Raw genomic sequence first — 15,984 nt, forward strand, 5'->3', positions numbered from 1 at the left:
GGACAGAGTTGCGAGGAAAACAACCACGGAGTGAGAGGCGGAGAAGATGCATGCGCTCAGCCGTGCAAGGTCACTTTTCTTTTCTTTCCTTTTCTTTTCTGAGACGAGCGACACGCTGAGACAAGACGGTCTTGGCCGTCCGGACCTTCACCCCCGGCGGCCCTTGCGGTCCGGGCTGTTTCTGGGGGTGAGACCCTCGGGGGATACGTGCAGAACTGTTTTATTCCGCCCGTCTTGAAATACAGTGTTTTTTTTCCCCAAGTCGGTCGTTCGAACAGAAGAGCTTGTAGCTTTCTGTAAATACCTTCCGAAATGACGGATTTACGATGCGGTCAAGTACTCAAGGAGAGGTGAAATAAATCACTTACTGAAAACGTACAGACCATGTACTATCCCTACTGTGATGGATTGGATCATGTCATTTTACTCGTAGATCCGATCCGTCTTACAAAGTAATCATCACAGTAAAGCGTATTTCAATGCATTACACACTTTTTTCTATTTTTCACAGTATTTGCTCGTACAGTTTTACAAGTCATAGATAAAAGTAAAATACAGGCTGAAATGCTTGATTACACTTTTATCACACTGAAATCTCGGCCCAAGCACATTATTATAATACAAATGAAGTGGAGTTTAAACGCTTTATTGATCTCCAGTCCAAACCTATTAATGACTCGTATTCCTCCCGCTTCTCCGCCCAGTGATGAGGAACACACCCGAAAAGATCTTTACAATATTTAGAAAATTATGTTTTCTTCACATTCCTGGCTTGTGATGTTCTGTTAAAGATATACAGCTTCCGACAGCGATGTCAGTTTGTTATTGCATTCGTCATTTAAATGTCAGCTTTAAAGTTGCACTTACTTTTATTTTCAGAATCGTATTAAAATTCATATGTTTATATTTAATCAGCAATTACGGGAATTTGCCTCAGGGATCAATAAAGTGTCTGTAAGTGACATTTTTGCATACTTGCTTTGTATAAAGTAAGCGTACAAAGTTAGTATAAATGATTGTATTTTATTAGACAATCTTTTGAGCACATCTAGGGATAAAAAAAAAAAGGCTATTAAATATATTTTGATTCAATGTGTTTTTAGGTGTTTTTTTATTTACTCGGTGCAGATAAAAATGCAAAATGCAACGAATGATGTGATGTCCTCAGGTGTATCAGTTATTAAGAATTATATTCCTATGTATTGGAGCACATTTTGAAAACAGATTCAATTTTTTTTCCCCCCACTCATTACCCTTCAGCATCATTTAAATTTTGTTGATGTACCTGAGATCGGTGTAAAGGAGCAACAAATACTTACGCATTGCACTCACGATCCAGTGAAATTTGGAGCATTCTTAGACTTGAAAAATACATCTCTTCACCACTTCTGTACGTGGATTCCCCCATGAAATAAATGTTACTCCGCCATCCAGATCATTGCATTCACGTTCTGGTCAGTGTGTTTGTCGATTCATCATAGATTCTGCAGTGTATCTATCGTTGGGCCTATTGCTGCGTTTATTTTTAAATGCCAGCACCGCCGTGTGTGAGCTCAACAGGGATCCCTTCCGCACAGCACCTTATTGATATAAAGGTCACCCGGGATGAATAGGATCACCATGGTTACACAGCGAGGATATAGGAATACCCCAATCTATTCTCCCATGTCCCCCTCGGGCTCTGGGAAAAAAATAAAAATAAAAATAAAGCTGCAGGTAGCACTAAGACTCCAGGGTAGTTGGCCCTTCGTTAAAGTTCAATGCACGAGTGTGCTTTGGTTCTCTGTTCCGGTGTGTTTTGTGACTCCAGAAGTGAATTTGTTGCGGCCTGGTCACAGCGTCATTCTATGATGGGGCGGTGTTTGCGGCTGTGGATGGGTTTCCTACGTCCAAACTAACGGCGGTTATCATCCTGAAGTAGGGCTGCATGATTATGGCTGAAATGATTATCATGAATTTTTTAGTCAGTATTTTGAGCACGAGAATTAATCACGATTATTTATCCATTTTGGGAAACAGGATTATTTTATGGCACTTTGTAAATCAACAGAAAACTTCACAATAATTATAATGTATTTTATAAACCTATAAATGAATAAACTAAGCTAAGTGCTTTAACTGACTTCAATTAGAGAATATATAATGAAATAAATTGTGTTTAGTGGGCTACGAATATTTTTGTAATTGTAAAAAATCTTTGAGGCATCTGGAAGGGAACCCAAAAACACAGAACAAATGAAAATATTTCAAAACACATACACACTAAATATATGTACCTTGTATTATGTAACAGCTTTTGGTTATTATTATCAGCAATTATAATTCAGGAAGTTTGTGTACATTGAAATGTGAAATGTCTATAATTTCTGACAGTGGTTTCATTGGGTTTTTATTTTGTAGGACTTACTCTGGTGCGTGTCAGTTGTCCTCAGAAGCGTCTATATTTACGACGTTTAATCTGCTGCGCTTTTTAGTTTTAATTAAATTTTACATTTTAAATTATTATTTTTTTTCTTTAATTAAGTTTCATAGTAATAAAATAATACCTGTCACTTTGTAACTTTGTACGCCTAAGAGTTCCTATCGTATATTCCTTTAGTTAAAATCCAATCACGACTATATCTCTCACATGATCTGTGTACTCTGACAACTTACTCCTGTGCGCTGTGTGCGGCGCTGTCTTGGTGAGGTGGGGATGGTTGATCACAAACTTCTTCCACAATTCTGAACCGGTCTGGATGAAACTCGAAAGGACTCCATGTTGGAACTGCCCCGAATACATATCTTAATGGATCAGATCCATGACGGCCATATAGTTCTGACTTCAGTTACTTCTGTACGTGCCGCCATCTTGGTTAGGTCCCGATTGCTGACCAATCACTAGACTGCAATGATGTCAAGTGACCTGTGCGTGCCTTCATCTTCGCATTACGGCGATGATAAAAATACAGTTTTTTACTAAATTATTCCACAATAATGAACCGATCTGGATCAAACTTGGACGACGGCATGTGGGGACTGCCCCGAATACACATTTTATTCCTCATTTGTGAATGCAGCAGATCCATGACATCCATAGACGATGTCAGTTTCTTATTAACAAAAGTAATAGACCTTCCCGCCCCTTCGGGGCTGGACCCCTGTTTATAAAAAATAAAAATGTATATATTTCTACAGAGCTTATAAATGGTAAGAACACAGCAACATTCCACGTGGATTTCATCAAAGCACAGAGAACTCCAGTGGGGCCTGGCCGGCTATTATTATTTTTTTCGGCATTGAACAAATGGCTCCCAATGAAATGGTCTAGAGACTCAGACCTTTATGTGAGCAGTGTCGCTGTGTGTTCACCGTGTATTCCCTGGAGAAGAAAGAGGCACTAATGAAGAAAGGGGAGATGGAGGATAGCGGCTGATTGCACTGTTTGGCTCTCTTAAGCCTCTTGTGCTGTATTCGTACAGCTCGACCGCTCACACCTTAACGGCCGCTGTGAGACCCCTCAGACTGCAGGTTTTTACTTGGTATTTTTCCCTTTTTATCTTCAATGTCATCTTGGAAACAACAGCACCGTGACAGAGACAGTTGACGACGGCGACAATTAATCCCTGGTGAAGATAGGAAAGGTGATTTGTTTTTTTATTCACTCAATATTTGTAATTATTTTTATCTTTTATGAATGAAACAAAACTTTAACGCTCCAAGAGGTTTTGATTCCAGAAACCTTTTTTTTTTACTACAAACCAAAGCTCCCCTATCTTTCCGTCAAACCCCAGACTCTCTAAATGTAAATGTTGGATAAATCTTGTATTTTTGAGCGAAACGTGAGCGATCAAACAGATTTCGTTGCAAATGCAATAAATGATGAGAGCACTGCGAGTGCTCCTTGTTCATCCCTTTCAGAACAGAATAATATTCCACATTATCAGGAGGGTCAATGAAAGACGAAGCCATAAATGGTAAAGGTCAATATTTATTTTCCATCACAAATAAAAAGAACCATGCTTACTCATCACAGAAGGAAAAGAAAAGAGAAGCGCTCAGTCCTTATATCTTTACCGACCTCACCGTCGGGGTGTATATATATTTTTTTCAGAATGTGAATAATAGCACTCTATGAATATTGAAATTTGTTTAAAAAATTTCAACCCTCTGCGCCCACAACCAGCTCCCCGCGCTCCAGCTCCACCCCCCACCCCCCCAACCCCACCCCCCCCAAAACCCCAGACCACCAAAAACATTTGCCTCAGCCCCTTTCCTGCCACGATGATGCCAGCGTTATTTCAGTGTGTCGGCCCGCAGACTCTCAGTCCCCAGAAGTCTTAATGACCTGGAACAGTGTGACGTTGTACAGCACCTGGTGTCCGTTATTCCAGGCGTACAGGACCCGCTCCCTGGGGTTGTAGTCCATCATGGAGATGTGGGAGTACTGATTGTGGAAGGGGATGTCTGTGTATTCGTAGCTGGACGTGTTGGTGTAGTAGGCGAAGTAGATCTTGGCGCCCGCCAGGTGGGAGTTGGTGACGTACAGCGTGCTGCAGATCATGAAGGACTCCCCGGCGCTGCGCTTGGGGAAGCCTGTGTCCCAGGTCTGCAGCACCTCCAGGCTCTGTGGCTCCAGGCGGCTGATGACGATGTTGCCGGCGTTGGGGATGGTGGTGTAGACGGCCCAGAGGCCGTTCTCGTCGGCCATCAGGTCTATGTCGGAGGAGCCGCCCCACGAGTACGGGAAGGTGTTGTTGTAGCCGGCGCCGCTCAGGCTGCGCTGCACCAGCACGCTGCGGGAGCGGAAGTGGTACTTGATGATGATGTTGCTCTGGTACTTGTTGTAGTACAGCGAGCCGTTGTAGACCACGTGGCCCGTGCCCGCCCAGGGGTGCGGCAGCAGGTGCTGCACGAAGTTCTGGCCCTTGGTGAAGTCGCTCATGGTGCGGTACTCCAGGACGCGCCGGCCCTTGTAGTAGCCGTCCATGGTCCACACCTGGAGAGGAGAAACAGGAGGAGAGAGAGCCATTAAGGGCAGGGGGAGGAGGAGATGGAGATGGGGAGAGGGGAGATATTTGGTCTGCGGCATCTAACGAAGCTCTGCTGTGAGCGCAGTGTGAGAGAACGGAAGAGGCATCCATGTTTCATTATCACCCGCGGCACAGCCACAGGTGATAATGGTGTGAGTGTGTGTGTGTGTGTGTGTGTGGGTGTGCTGTGTGTGTGTGTGTGCGTGTGCGTGTGTGCCTGCGTGTGTGTGTGTGCGTGCGTGCGTGTGTGCGTGCGCATGTGGGTGGAGTGCGTCATCTTTATTTCTGTGTGTATGTGTGTGTGTGTGTGTGTGTGTGTGTGTGTGTGTGTGTGTAGGGGATTGTGGGTTGAGTGTGTCACCTCTATTTTTGGGTGGGTTAATGTGTGTGTGTGCGCGTGTGTTTGGGTGTGTGTAGGGGATTGTGGGTTGAGTGTCACCTCTATTCGTTGGTGTGTGTGTGTGTGTGTGTGTGTGTGTGTGTGTGTGTGTGTGTGTGTGTGATCTATCTCTGTGTTTGTATGGGAGTGTGTGTGTGTGCATATGTGCATGTACAGTATGTGCAGGTTATCAGCAGTCTGTGTGTGTGTGTGTGTGTGTGTGTGTGTGTGTGTGTGTGTGTGTGATCTATCTCTGTGTTTGTATGGGAGTGTGTGTGTGTGCATATGTGCATGTACAGTATGTGCAGGTTATCAGCAGTCTGTGTGTGTGTGTGTGTGTGTGTGTGTGTGTGTGTGTGTGTGCATGCGTGTGCGTGCGTGTGCACGTGTGCTATCGATCTCAGCTGAACGTGGGAGTGAAATCTTGCTGTGCTTTCCACTCAGCGGCTGCCTCTGCTCCCTGCCCTATCCAGTCCACTCTTACAGAAAATCAATTCATTTAGCAGCTCCCTCTTTTTCCTCAAGCGCTCCTGGTGGATCGCCTCGCTGACAGCCCCCTGCCCCGCGATGCCTGCATCTCCACTCCGACCCTCCGCCCCTCCGCCCGCTCACCCCTCCACCCCTCCACCCCAGCGCCGAGACAGAGAGCAACTTTAAATTGATTGAATTAAACTGCAGTCAGCTTAGATATCTATTTTGCCCTTTCTGTGTCAATGCAGGATTTGCTTCCTCTGTACTCGCTCCGTTCCATCCCTGCTCCCCTCCTCCTCCTCCTCCTCCTCCTCTCCTTTCACTAACCTCTTTTCTCTCTCTCTCTCTCTCTCTCTCTCTCTCTCTCTCCCCCTCCCTCTCTCTCCCCATAAGGGGGGGGATTGCCAGATGCGGAAAGTGCACTTGGTTTCGGCTCGAAATCCCGGCAGGAGGAGAGGAAGGGGAGGAGCGATGGGGGAGGTGGAGGTGGAGGTGCCGCTGGCGGTGGGGGGGCGGAAGATGTGCGGAACAGCAGCTGAATTATGGAGAAGGGGGAGATTATAGAGCATTAGGTATTGTTTCTTCTTCTGCCTGCTAAATGAGTCCCTGGAGCTGAAAGGGGAGGCAGGCGCCGAGACAGGGGCGAGCTCTAACACAGTCGGAGCGACGTCATTTATTTATTTCTCCTCTTCACTCCAGTCTGTTTCATGTGTGTGTGTGTGTGTGTGTGTGTGTGTGTGTGTGTGTGTGTGTGTGTGTGTGTGTGTGTGTGTGTGTGTGTGTGTGCGTGCGTGCGTGCGTGTGTGTGTGTGTGTCAGCCTCCCACGAGCAACAAAGTTGTTCACCCCCCCCCCCCCTTGCACTGGAATGCAATCAGCAAGGATGGATCTGGATGTTAATGCAACATCTCTGCAGTATCTGGCTGTTAATGCGAGCAGTAATAAAGATGAGAATGCCGTCCTGCCGCGTGGGTCCATCAACACAGAGACCCCGACGTTCCGTTGCGGCGGAACGACCTCTGCCACCGGCGATAATTGTTGGCGCCGTGCGATGCGGGAATGCGGACGGGAAGGCGCAAGGGCGTCGAGCTTCATGTGTTTCCAAGTCCGCCGCTAATGCCCGAACCACCCTCGTCCTTCCCCCATCGCCGCCACGTATCTTCTCCTCCCCTCGCCGCCTCCTTCTCCACCTCTCCCTCCTCTTGTGTCAAAGGGAGACGTTGAGTACCCACGGTGCCCCCGTTGCAGCTGCGCCGGGGGGCCTCAGCGGCCTCGAGGGGCCCGTCTGATCGGGGGGCCCGCGATCTGCGGTTCGCTGTGTGTCCCCGTGCCTCCAAATTTAATGAATAATAACAGTGTGTTTTTTAATTTATTTTACAAGTAGGCTTTTTTATTTTACTCCCATTTCCTCATTGAATTAAACAAAAATCAAGCACTGTGCTTAACGGGGACGAGGACACTTTCTCAGACACTGTACCCCACCCCCACCCACGCCCCCTCCCGTTGACATATTGCCTAGAGCGGCAAAATGGCTAGGGCCGGGCCTCGTGTTGCCCCACTGCACCACGTCATTTTCAATCGGCGGAGGCCGTGGCTGCTGTATCATCTGGGATGAGAGTGCACGGGCCCGCTGGCATCCGTGCTACGTAATTACTTTGATGTTTAGCATTTAGAAGAAGCCTCCCAAGAAAAAAGCCCTGAAAAACAAGTCATTCATTTCTTCTCTGATGATAAAGTGATTAATCAGCTGGGAAAGAGGAGAACAACAGACACTATTCATCAGTGACTCAGCGCTCCACATCCATCGGCTCCGGCGCTCGTGAGGCGCCCCACTCTGTCAGTCAGTCGCTGAAATATCACTACCGTGGGGGCGCGGGTGTGTGTGTGTCTGCGTGGACGGGTTTAGTGGATAGCTGCAGAGTGTCAGAATTTGGCCTACTTCTTTATCAATGGGGCCAGTTCTACTAAATACTCTGAGAGCAGGGGGTTCTAAACTGGTGGATCCCGGTCCGAAATTGGCCCGTCTATGTCCACTTCTTAAAAAATCGATGCATAAGAGGCCATGTGTCAGAATTGTTGGGTGTCAAATTTTTGTTGAACTAACTGTCAATTTCTTCATCATCTTTCTTCATCTGTGATCATCATCCCCTTCTTAAAGTGTTGATGATTCGTTGTATAGTTCAAAACATGGTAAGGCTGCTCTGAAGAGGGACGTGCGTGGTGGTAACAAATGTAATTAGAAAAGTGTTATAATTATAACAGTTTTTTTGGTTCTTACTAGAGATTAGCATTGCAGACGGGGGATTTGGAACTCCACCTAGATTAACTCTGCAAATGCCCTTCTGACGGCACAGTTCAGAAGGAAAAACCAAATTTCCAACGTTGCGCTTTTATTTTGAAACGCGGGCGATGTCATGACCTCGTGCCGCAATTGTCCCACAGGTCACAGCGTCATCCAGTCGTTGCTCAAATTACATCAAACAAATAAATCAACAAATCTCCGTCACAACTCACATTCACCTCGTCACACTCTGACTTTTTGCATCCACACAAACCCAATCACGCGCAAATTCTAACGGATCAACTTTGAAACGACATTGGATGCTGAGGCCGGGCCAGTTGAGAACGGCGGCGTGTCCTCGGAGCGTGTGGGTGAGCTCTGCCGGGGGAAAAGGAAGGACTCACTCTGTTGTCTGAGCTGGGGATCATGGTATCGGTCATCCAGGAACCGAATCGTGACCCGACGGCGCGCACCGTGATGGGATTGCTGACGCCGGTGAGCTTCCCGCAGCCTGCAGGACAAACAGGTGGAGAAAAGAACTCACAAAGCCATAAATAAATATCCAGCCATACAATGTGTTGTGTCAAAAAAACAACAACATATACCTTTAATCCCGGCTACGTTCACGCTGCAGGCCTCGGTGCTCGATTAGGATTCCTTGCTCAGATTCTATTACTTTTTGGGGTTTGGCTGTTCACACTGTTTTTTAAATGTGGCCAATATCAGATTCCGGCGTGAACGGGTCACGGCCGTGAACTGGCCCGCGATGCCTTTAGGTAACAAAGACGTCTCACGCAGCAGATCTGAGGCGCACACCAGCAAAAAAATATATATATCGGATTTGGGGCCACTTTGGCCCCTGCAGAGTGAACGCAGCCTTTGTGACACCGGGTGCCTCAAAAGTCAACCACCGTACAGCACAGCTTCCTCCCAGGCTTCTAGTTTGTGCCTTCATTATTCACCTTGTGCGTCTTTTGGTAAACAATTCATACTTCGCGTCGAAGGCAGACGGCGAGGGAAATCATATCGGGAATTTAATTATCGCAAAATTACAGTCGCGGGCTGTAAATCAAAGTGCGGCCATCCTTTTCTGGTGAGTCATCAGATTACGCTGAGCATGTGGGATTTTTGTAAAATCATCACTTTAAGCTGACATATTACATTAGAATGAGATCATTTATTTAGGCACTCCCGGGGGCGGAGGTGGGAGGGAGCTGGGCTTAATATATGCAGGTGATTCCAGCACGGCAGCGGGTGAAACCGCGACAACGTCGACTCTGTATGCAGACCGCAGTTGAAGACGTATTCCCCCGGGTGACCGCCTTGCGTTCTAACACGGAAGACGGCCCACGTTTAGGGCCGTTCACGCGGGCGGAGTGCAATACCCAGTTTCTGCATGCAGGAGTGGAGCCGGGTCTCCAGCAGCAGGACCCTCTGGCGGAGCTCCTCGTAGTCGTAGGCGCCCATCTCCTCCTGGATGGCCATCAGCACCAGCGACAGGTTCCGCACCTCCTCGCGGAGGCGCAGGATCATCTTGGCGTCGGCCTTGTACTGCTCCAGCACCGGCAGCAGCGGCAGGAGCTGGGTCACCTTGTCCTTCAGCTCCTGGAGTACGCGGGGGAGATGGGAGGGACGGGATTAAACCCCGGGGAGAGGGGGCGAGGGCGTGGTGGGACGGCGTCAGGGGAGGTGCGGGGAGGCGCCCTCGTTTCCCGTTTTTTTTCTTTTCCCCGCGTCCAGATGTGCGCTCGGGCTGAGGGGGGAAGGCAGCGAGGCGGCGAATCCGTCCCGCCGCTGCAAAGGATATCAATAAAGCCCGGGAGAGGCAGGTGTATCAATAAAAGCTCCCGCCGCCACAGGAGGGGCTGTTTCCTCCTTGTTAAGGTTTATCGTAAATCTGGTGATGGAGCAGCTCTCCGCCCCACGGTGCCGCATCATAAATCTAATCCCCCCCCCCGGTTGAAGCTGCGAAAATTCGCTCTCGTTAATCTTCCCGCGCGCCGCCATAGGCGACTTTGAGCCGCGTGCATTTATCAGCAATCCTACAGCCTTCAAATCCCGCTTTTTAAGACGGGGGCTGCTCTCTCTCTCTCTCTCTCTCTGCCTCTTTTTACATTTTTTTTTTTAAATTTTTTTTTATCGGCTTGTGGACGTATATCTGCACCTCGCCGCGCATTCCAGTCATCCGCTGATGAATGGGCTAATTTCATAAACATCTTCATTGCCTCCGTTGGAATGGCTTTAATAAAACGCACGGCGGGCAAAACACAGCCTCTCATTGGCGTCCCCCACCCCCGCCCCCCGTGCCCAGGCGGGCTCCCAGCGGTAAAGCACACTTAGCATTTATCAGGGCATCTTTTAATCAAACTATTTTATGGTCCATCTAATATCTGCGAGAGTGTGAGGAATGCGGAGGGGAGGCCGGGCGAGACAGCCGGCTGACAGCGAGACAAAAAAGGCTCACGGCGGCCGAGCCTCAGCTTGTAGAGATAAGGTGCAGATAAATATGAATATATACGGCACGCCCGTTAACTCGGCGCAGGCGGCAGAATGTTAACGATATAAAAAAAAAATAAAATAACCACAGAGAGCAGGAGCGACGAGGGAGGAGGGAGGCGAGCGAGGAGCCAAAAACCACGCCGGAGAGAAGGAGAAACACATAAAACGAGAGCCGTGACGGAGGGGAAACCGCCACGGGGCACATCCGGCAAGGTTTGCGCAGGCACGCACGCAGACGCACGGGCTTGAAGTGCGCTACCTGAAAGCTCTTGGGGTTGAGGCCGCGGGGGTTTTCGGACACCGTCTTCAACTTGCCGTCCACCACTTTCATCAGATTCTCGGTGTTTTGAACGTACTGCAGGTCCCGGTACGTTCGCAAGTCCAGCACCTCCATCGACTGGCTGATGTTCTGGACCTGTTGCGCGTGCGTGTGCAAACACACACACACACCCACACACACACACACACACACACACACACACACACACACACACACACACACACACACACACACATACACAAATGCATTAACACAACATAAATTATAATCAATGTTACTCATGAGGCAGTTTTAAGAAAAACTCCTATCGCCAAAGGGTTTCGACGACACCATGGGATAATATAGGACTAATTTATCCTTGTTTATTCTTGTTTATGATTTATTATTATATATTATTATTATTATTTATGATTTGGGGGCAGTGGCTCAGGAGGCAGAGCAGGTCGTCCAGCAATCGGAACATTGCCGGATCCCCGGGCGCCGCTACATGGCAGCCCTCTGCTCCTATAGATACGTCAGTTACTAGGATGGTGAGACGCATGTTGTTGCCTCGGTGCTTGTGCTCTGTGCAATGACAATGAGTTGAATAAAATCCAATCTGATTTAAATTTGACTTTGCCTGACTTTCCATATCAAGCGAACCAACTCAAAGTCAAAACTGGCCAGGAAAGTTTGTTATTCACCAGCTCCTCCAACTCTCTGGCCTCCTACTACAGCATGTTGCTGCATTGGCTATTCTGTTGTTTCCACACCCACTCGGCTCCCACACACCATACCCGACTGTGCCCCCGCCATCATCTGGCCGTGCACGACGCTCCCACCCACGCGATCCGCACAACGGTTGGCGCGTTTGAAACCCGGCGTGGATGGCTTGTGCTTGTGTGTGTGGTCGGGATCGGTTTTTTGAAATCGTGTGCGAGAGTTTATCTCATGTGCCACCGGCTTGGAGTCTGAGTCAAGGTGGAGTTGGCGGCCTTGTGGACCTTGGCAAGCTGGTGGGACGGCTCATGGACGTTACACACACACACACACACACACACACACACACGCACACTCACTCACTCACTCACTCACTCACTCACACACAGATGCATATTCACATGAAAATCCGAAAACCCAGCTTTTAGCCAAGATCCGCTCCACACTGTTGTTTGTCTGTTGAACAGGTTCAGTTGCCTCGCACCAGCCACACTCCTGTTCTGGCTCAGACAGCATGAGCCACGCTGTATCAGATCCCATGGGCCTGCGAGCGCGTGCGTGCGTGCGTGCGTGTGTGTGTGTGCGCGCGTGCGTGTGTCAGTCTGTCCATCCGTGTTGCCCCCCTGCTCGATCAACATCTCATTCGTCTCATCTCGACAGTACGGTAGGCGGGTCAGAAAGGAGCCCGGTTGTTCAAACGTCTGAGCCGTGAGCTCTCTCACGCCGCCGCCTCCTCGGGTCAGGCCCGTGTTAATGGGATTTTGGCTGTGAGCCGACAGGAGGCCGAGCCGGGGTCCTTCTGGTGGTTCGGCTGCTTAACATTCTCTCTGCGGAAGCGTTGTTTGGTGTGCGCTCAGCCCTCTGTGCCGGGGCCGGCTGGGGGCCTTTTTGCCCGCTCAAAGAATCCCATGGCAGCCTGAGGCTCAGATGAAGACTTTATAGCGTTGCACAAATGGACACCAACACACGCCCACACACACACGCACACACACACACACACACACACACACACACACACCCCACCCCTTTCATGCGTGATATAATTTGTGACTCACTCCGGGTGTATTTTTTCGGCTCATCCTTATTGGACAGGGGCGCGTTCACGTGCGTGTGTGTGTATACTATGGGAATATAATTATGGGCACATACAAACACACAACCCCAATCAAGCTAGTAAAAGTACGTGCTCATTTCTACGAATTCGGAAATATCAGCCATCGGGTACTTGGTTAACACATAAATGCAGTTGTACTCGAATTAAAAGTGTTATATTCTCTGGCAACAGGTGCTCCAGGTCAGAATGTGTGTGTGTGTGTGTGTGTGTGTGTGTGTGTGTGTGTGTGTGTGGGTGTGTGTGTGGATACGTTTTTTTTTAATTTGTTTATTTTTTTCTGAAAGTGAAAAGTGGGGTGAGGCTTAAATGCAGCATGTGGATTCAGGTGTCTCACTGACCCTTCAGGGCCCCCACCCCCGGGTGAAACACCGGCCCAATGTCAGCCCCCTCCGTTCCCTGCACTCCTCCTCCCCTCGCTCCCTGCTCCTGCGCCTCCGCTCCTCTATTCATCCGCTCCCTGTGTAGATGTGTGCGTTTCGGAACTGTTTTTCACCTCCCCCCCCCCAAAAAAAACAAAACCCTGTTCCCGTTCCCGGCCCAGGGCGGCGGCGTCCGGCCGTCCACGGGGCTCGCAGCCTTACGCCCAGGGAGAGAAAAAAACAAAAAAAAACGAACCCCGTGTCGAACCCGAAAGAATGATCTACTGTTTTTAAAGGTCTGGCTCACGGCCTACAGGTGGGCGGGCCGAATCCAAAATTCTGAATTTCGCTTCGTCGTTTTAAAACGATATTTCCATTCCCAGTAAACCTCCAATCCCCACGGGAGAACTTACACTCAGCCGTGTCTACCAGCGAAATGCGGCCGCTCTTCATCACAACAAGTGATGTTTGTTTTACCGATTCAGGCTGCGGTATCAGTGTTGGTATCGCCGTTGTCAATGCTGGAATGGCTCTGGGAAAGATTTGTTCCGAAATGTTCGTGTACGCCCCAAAGTATCTCGGCTCACAGTTTATAGATAAGGAGGGATTTGTTAATTGGGTTAAGAGAAGATAGCACGCTATTAACCCCGAGGGGGAAATTCAGGGGGAAACAGCTGTTTGCATTTGTATCAGGGACGGATGAACGTGACGAAGCATCGGGGCGGGAGCTGAGCTGGTAAAGAGCCGAGGCTCCTCCTGGCACGCTCCGACACCCACCACCCCACCCACGGCACCACCCTCCATGGACCCGGCCGATCAATATCAGCTGCAGGTCACCAGAGTCCACCATTGCTCATGCGTGTGCGTGTGTGTGTGTATGTGTGTGTGTGACGGTGTGTGTTTCATTGCTTGATTTCTGTGTGTGTGTGTGTGTGTGTGTGTGAAAGAGTATGCGTGTGTGTGTGTGTGTGTGTGTGTGTGTGTGTGTGTGTGTGTGTGTGTGTGTATGTGTGTGTGTGTGTGCGTGTGTGTGTGTGTGTGTATGTGTGTATGTGTGTGTGTGTTTGTGTGTGCCTATATGGTTTAAAAGGACAACAGGCGTGAATACACACCAGCATTGGTGACGTGGTGGAATGTTCTCATAATCCTAAACCTATACTGTACGTAGTGTATTTTCTATGCATCTCCGGATTTACTCTCACTATTCAAAAATACTACAGTGCTATTTTAAATCCACGTAATCCCAGCTGATCCTGTTTTGGATGTTTTTTTCTACACATCTGCATAAACCACCTCCAGCTATGTTTGTGTGTGTGTGTGTGTGTGTGTGTGTGTGTGTGTGTGTGTGTGTGTGTGTGTGTGTGTGTGTGTGTGTGTGTGTGTGTGTACAGTAGTAATAGATTTGTTATGTGTTGCATCTTACTTCTTCTTAAAGGATCAATGTCGAAACGGTGTGTGAGCTGCGTTATGAGCTGTGTTATGAATTCACCGTCGGTGACAGAAGTGGACAAACTGCTGAGGTGTTTTATTAAGTGTTAATCAAAGTGCAATGTGTGCAATGAGTTGAATTAGCCCAATTTCCAACATAATGAATTCCCTTTCAAAAAAAACCAAAAAACAATGGAAGGCCAAGCCTGGGTGATTCCAATTTCATGGCTACAATGAGGGCGTTTTCTATTCCTCTTTTATTGGTGATTTATGCTTCATGAGCTCGCCCGCTCGTTTGGGTAGACGCCCTAATGAAGAATGAAAGTGGAAATCCCTCTCTTCCGGGGGGAGTGTGTCCCCGGGCGGCGGATCCAGTCGTCAGACGGAGTGAAATGGTTTTCTTTCAGCTACGTGTGTCCGGGGTGAAAACAGTGGGTGTGTTTGTTTTGCGGGGGTTGGAAAGCGACAAAACACCAGCACTTTGTGACCGTACTTCAGTACATTTTTAATTTCTAAGTATATTTGGTTTTGGAGACTTTTGACTTTTGCGCCATTACGTTTGTAAGAGAATATCTCTACTTTTTACTCTGCATTAATTTCTAACACGGTCACATTTACTTGATTTTCTTTTATTATCAGGATTTAGGTCTATATTAGAATATCCTCGTAAATGGCTATGGCACTCAGAATGTACATTTTTTTGGTCGTAACTTTCAAGAAGGATATACATGAGCACTCAACTGCAGGAAAAAAGGTCCAGCAGCACTTTATTCCATTATTTATATATATATATATATATATATATATATATATATATATATGTATATGTATATATATATATATATATATATATATATATATATATATATATATATATATATATATATAGGCTCTGTTACAGTGTATCAGGGCACCGGATACAAGCGATTTTACTTTGATACTTAAAGTACATTTGAAAGCAAGTACTTTTACTTAAGTAGAAATGTCAATGTAGTACTTTCGTGCCGCTTTTCAGTTAGAGTCATTTTGTGTCAGGGTATTTCTACTTTGACTCGAGTAAAAGTTCTGACTGATTCTTTGTTCGTAGTTTGTGTGTGTGTGTGTGTGTGTCTGTGAGTGTGTGTGAGTGTGTGTGTGTGTGTGTGTGTGTGTGTGTGTGTGTGTGAGTGTGTGTGTGTGTGTGTCTGCGCTATGGGAATATAATTATGGGCACATACAAACACACAACCACAATCAAGCCAGTCAAGCTACGTGCTCATTTCTACGCCTTCAGAAATATCAGCCATTCTTACTACTTACTTGGTTGACACATAAACACAGTTATACTCAAATTAAAAGTATTATATTCTCTGGCAACAGGTGCTCCAGGTCAGAGTGTGTGTGTGTGTGTGTGTGTGTGTGTGTGTGTGTGTGTGTGTGTGTGTGTGTGTGTGTGTTGTGTGTGTCTGTGTCTGCGTCCGCGT

General features: G+C 47.8%; 1 protein-coding gene across 1 annotated transcript in view; it reads right to left on the reverse strand.

Annotated features, from left to right (window-relative positions):
- Positions 1 to 4,228: 4,228 nt before the first annotated feature.
- Positions 4,229 to 15,984, reverse strand: part of olfm2a (olfactomedin 2a) — a 26,476-nt gene continuing 14,720 nt past the window's right edge. The window contains exons 3-6 of the mRNA XM_080008919.1: positions 10,901 to 11,056; positions 9,528 to 9,747; positions 8,547 to 8,653; positions 4,229 to 4,978 (exon numbers count right to left, since the gene is read on the reverse strand). Coding sequence (XP_079865045.1) covers positions 4,304 to 4,978; positions 8,547 to 8,653; positions 9,528 to 9,747; positions 10,901 to 11,056 — 1,158 coding nt within the window. The 3' untranslated portion in view covers positions 4,229 to 4,303. The remainder of the gene's footprint in view (positions 4,979 to 8,546; positions 8,654 to 9,527; positions 9,748 to 10,900; positions 11,057 to 15,984) is intronic.

Source organism: Zeus faber (genome assembly GCF_960531495.2).
Source record: "Zeus faber genome assembly, chromosome: 11".
NCBI lineage: Eukaryota > Metazoa > Chordata > Actinopteri > Zeiformes > Zeidae > Zeus > Zeus faber.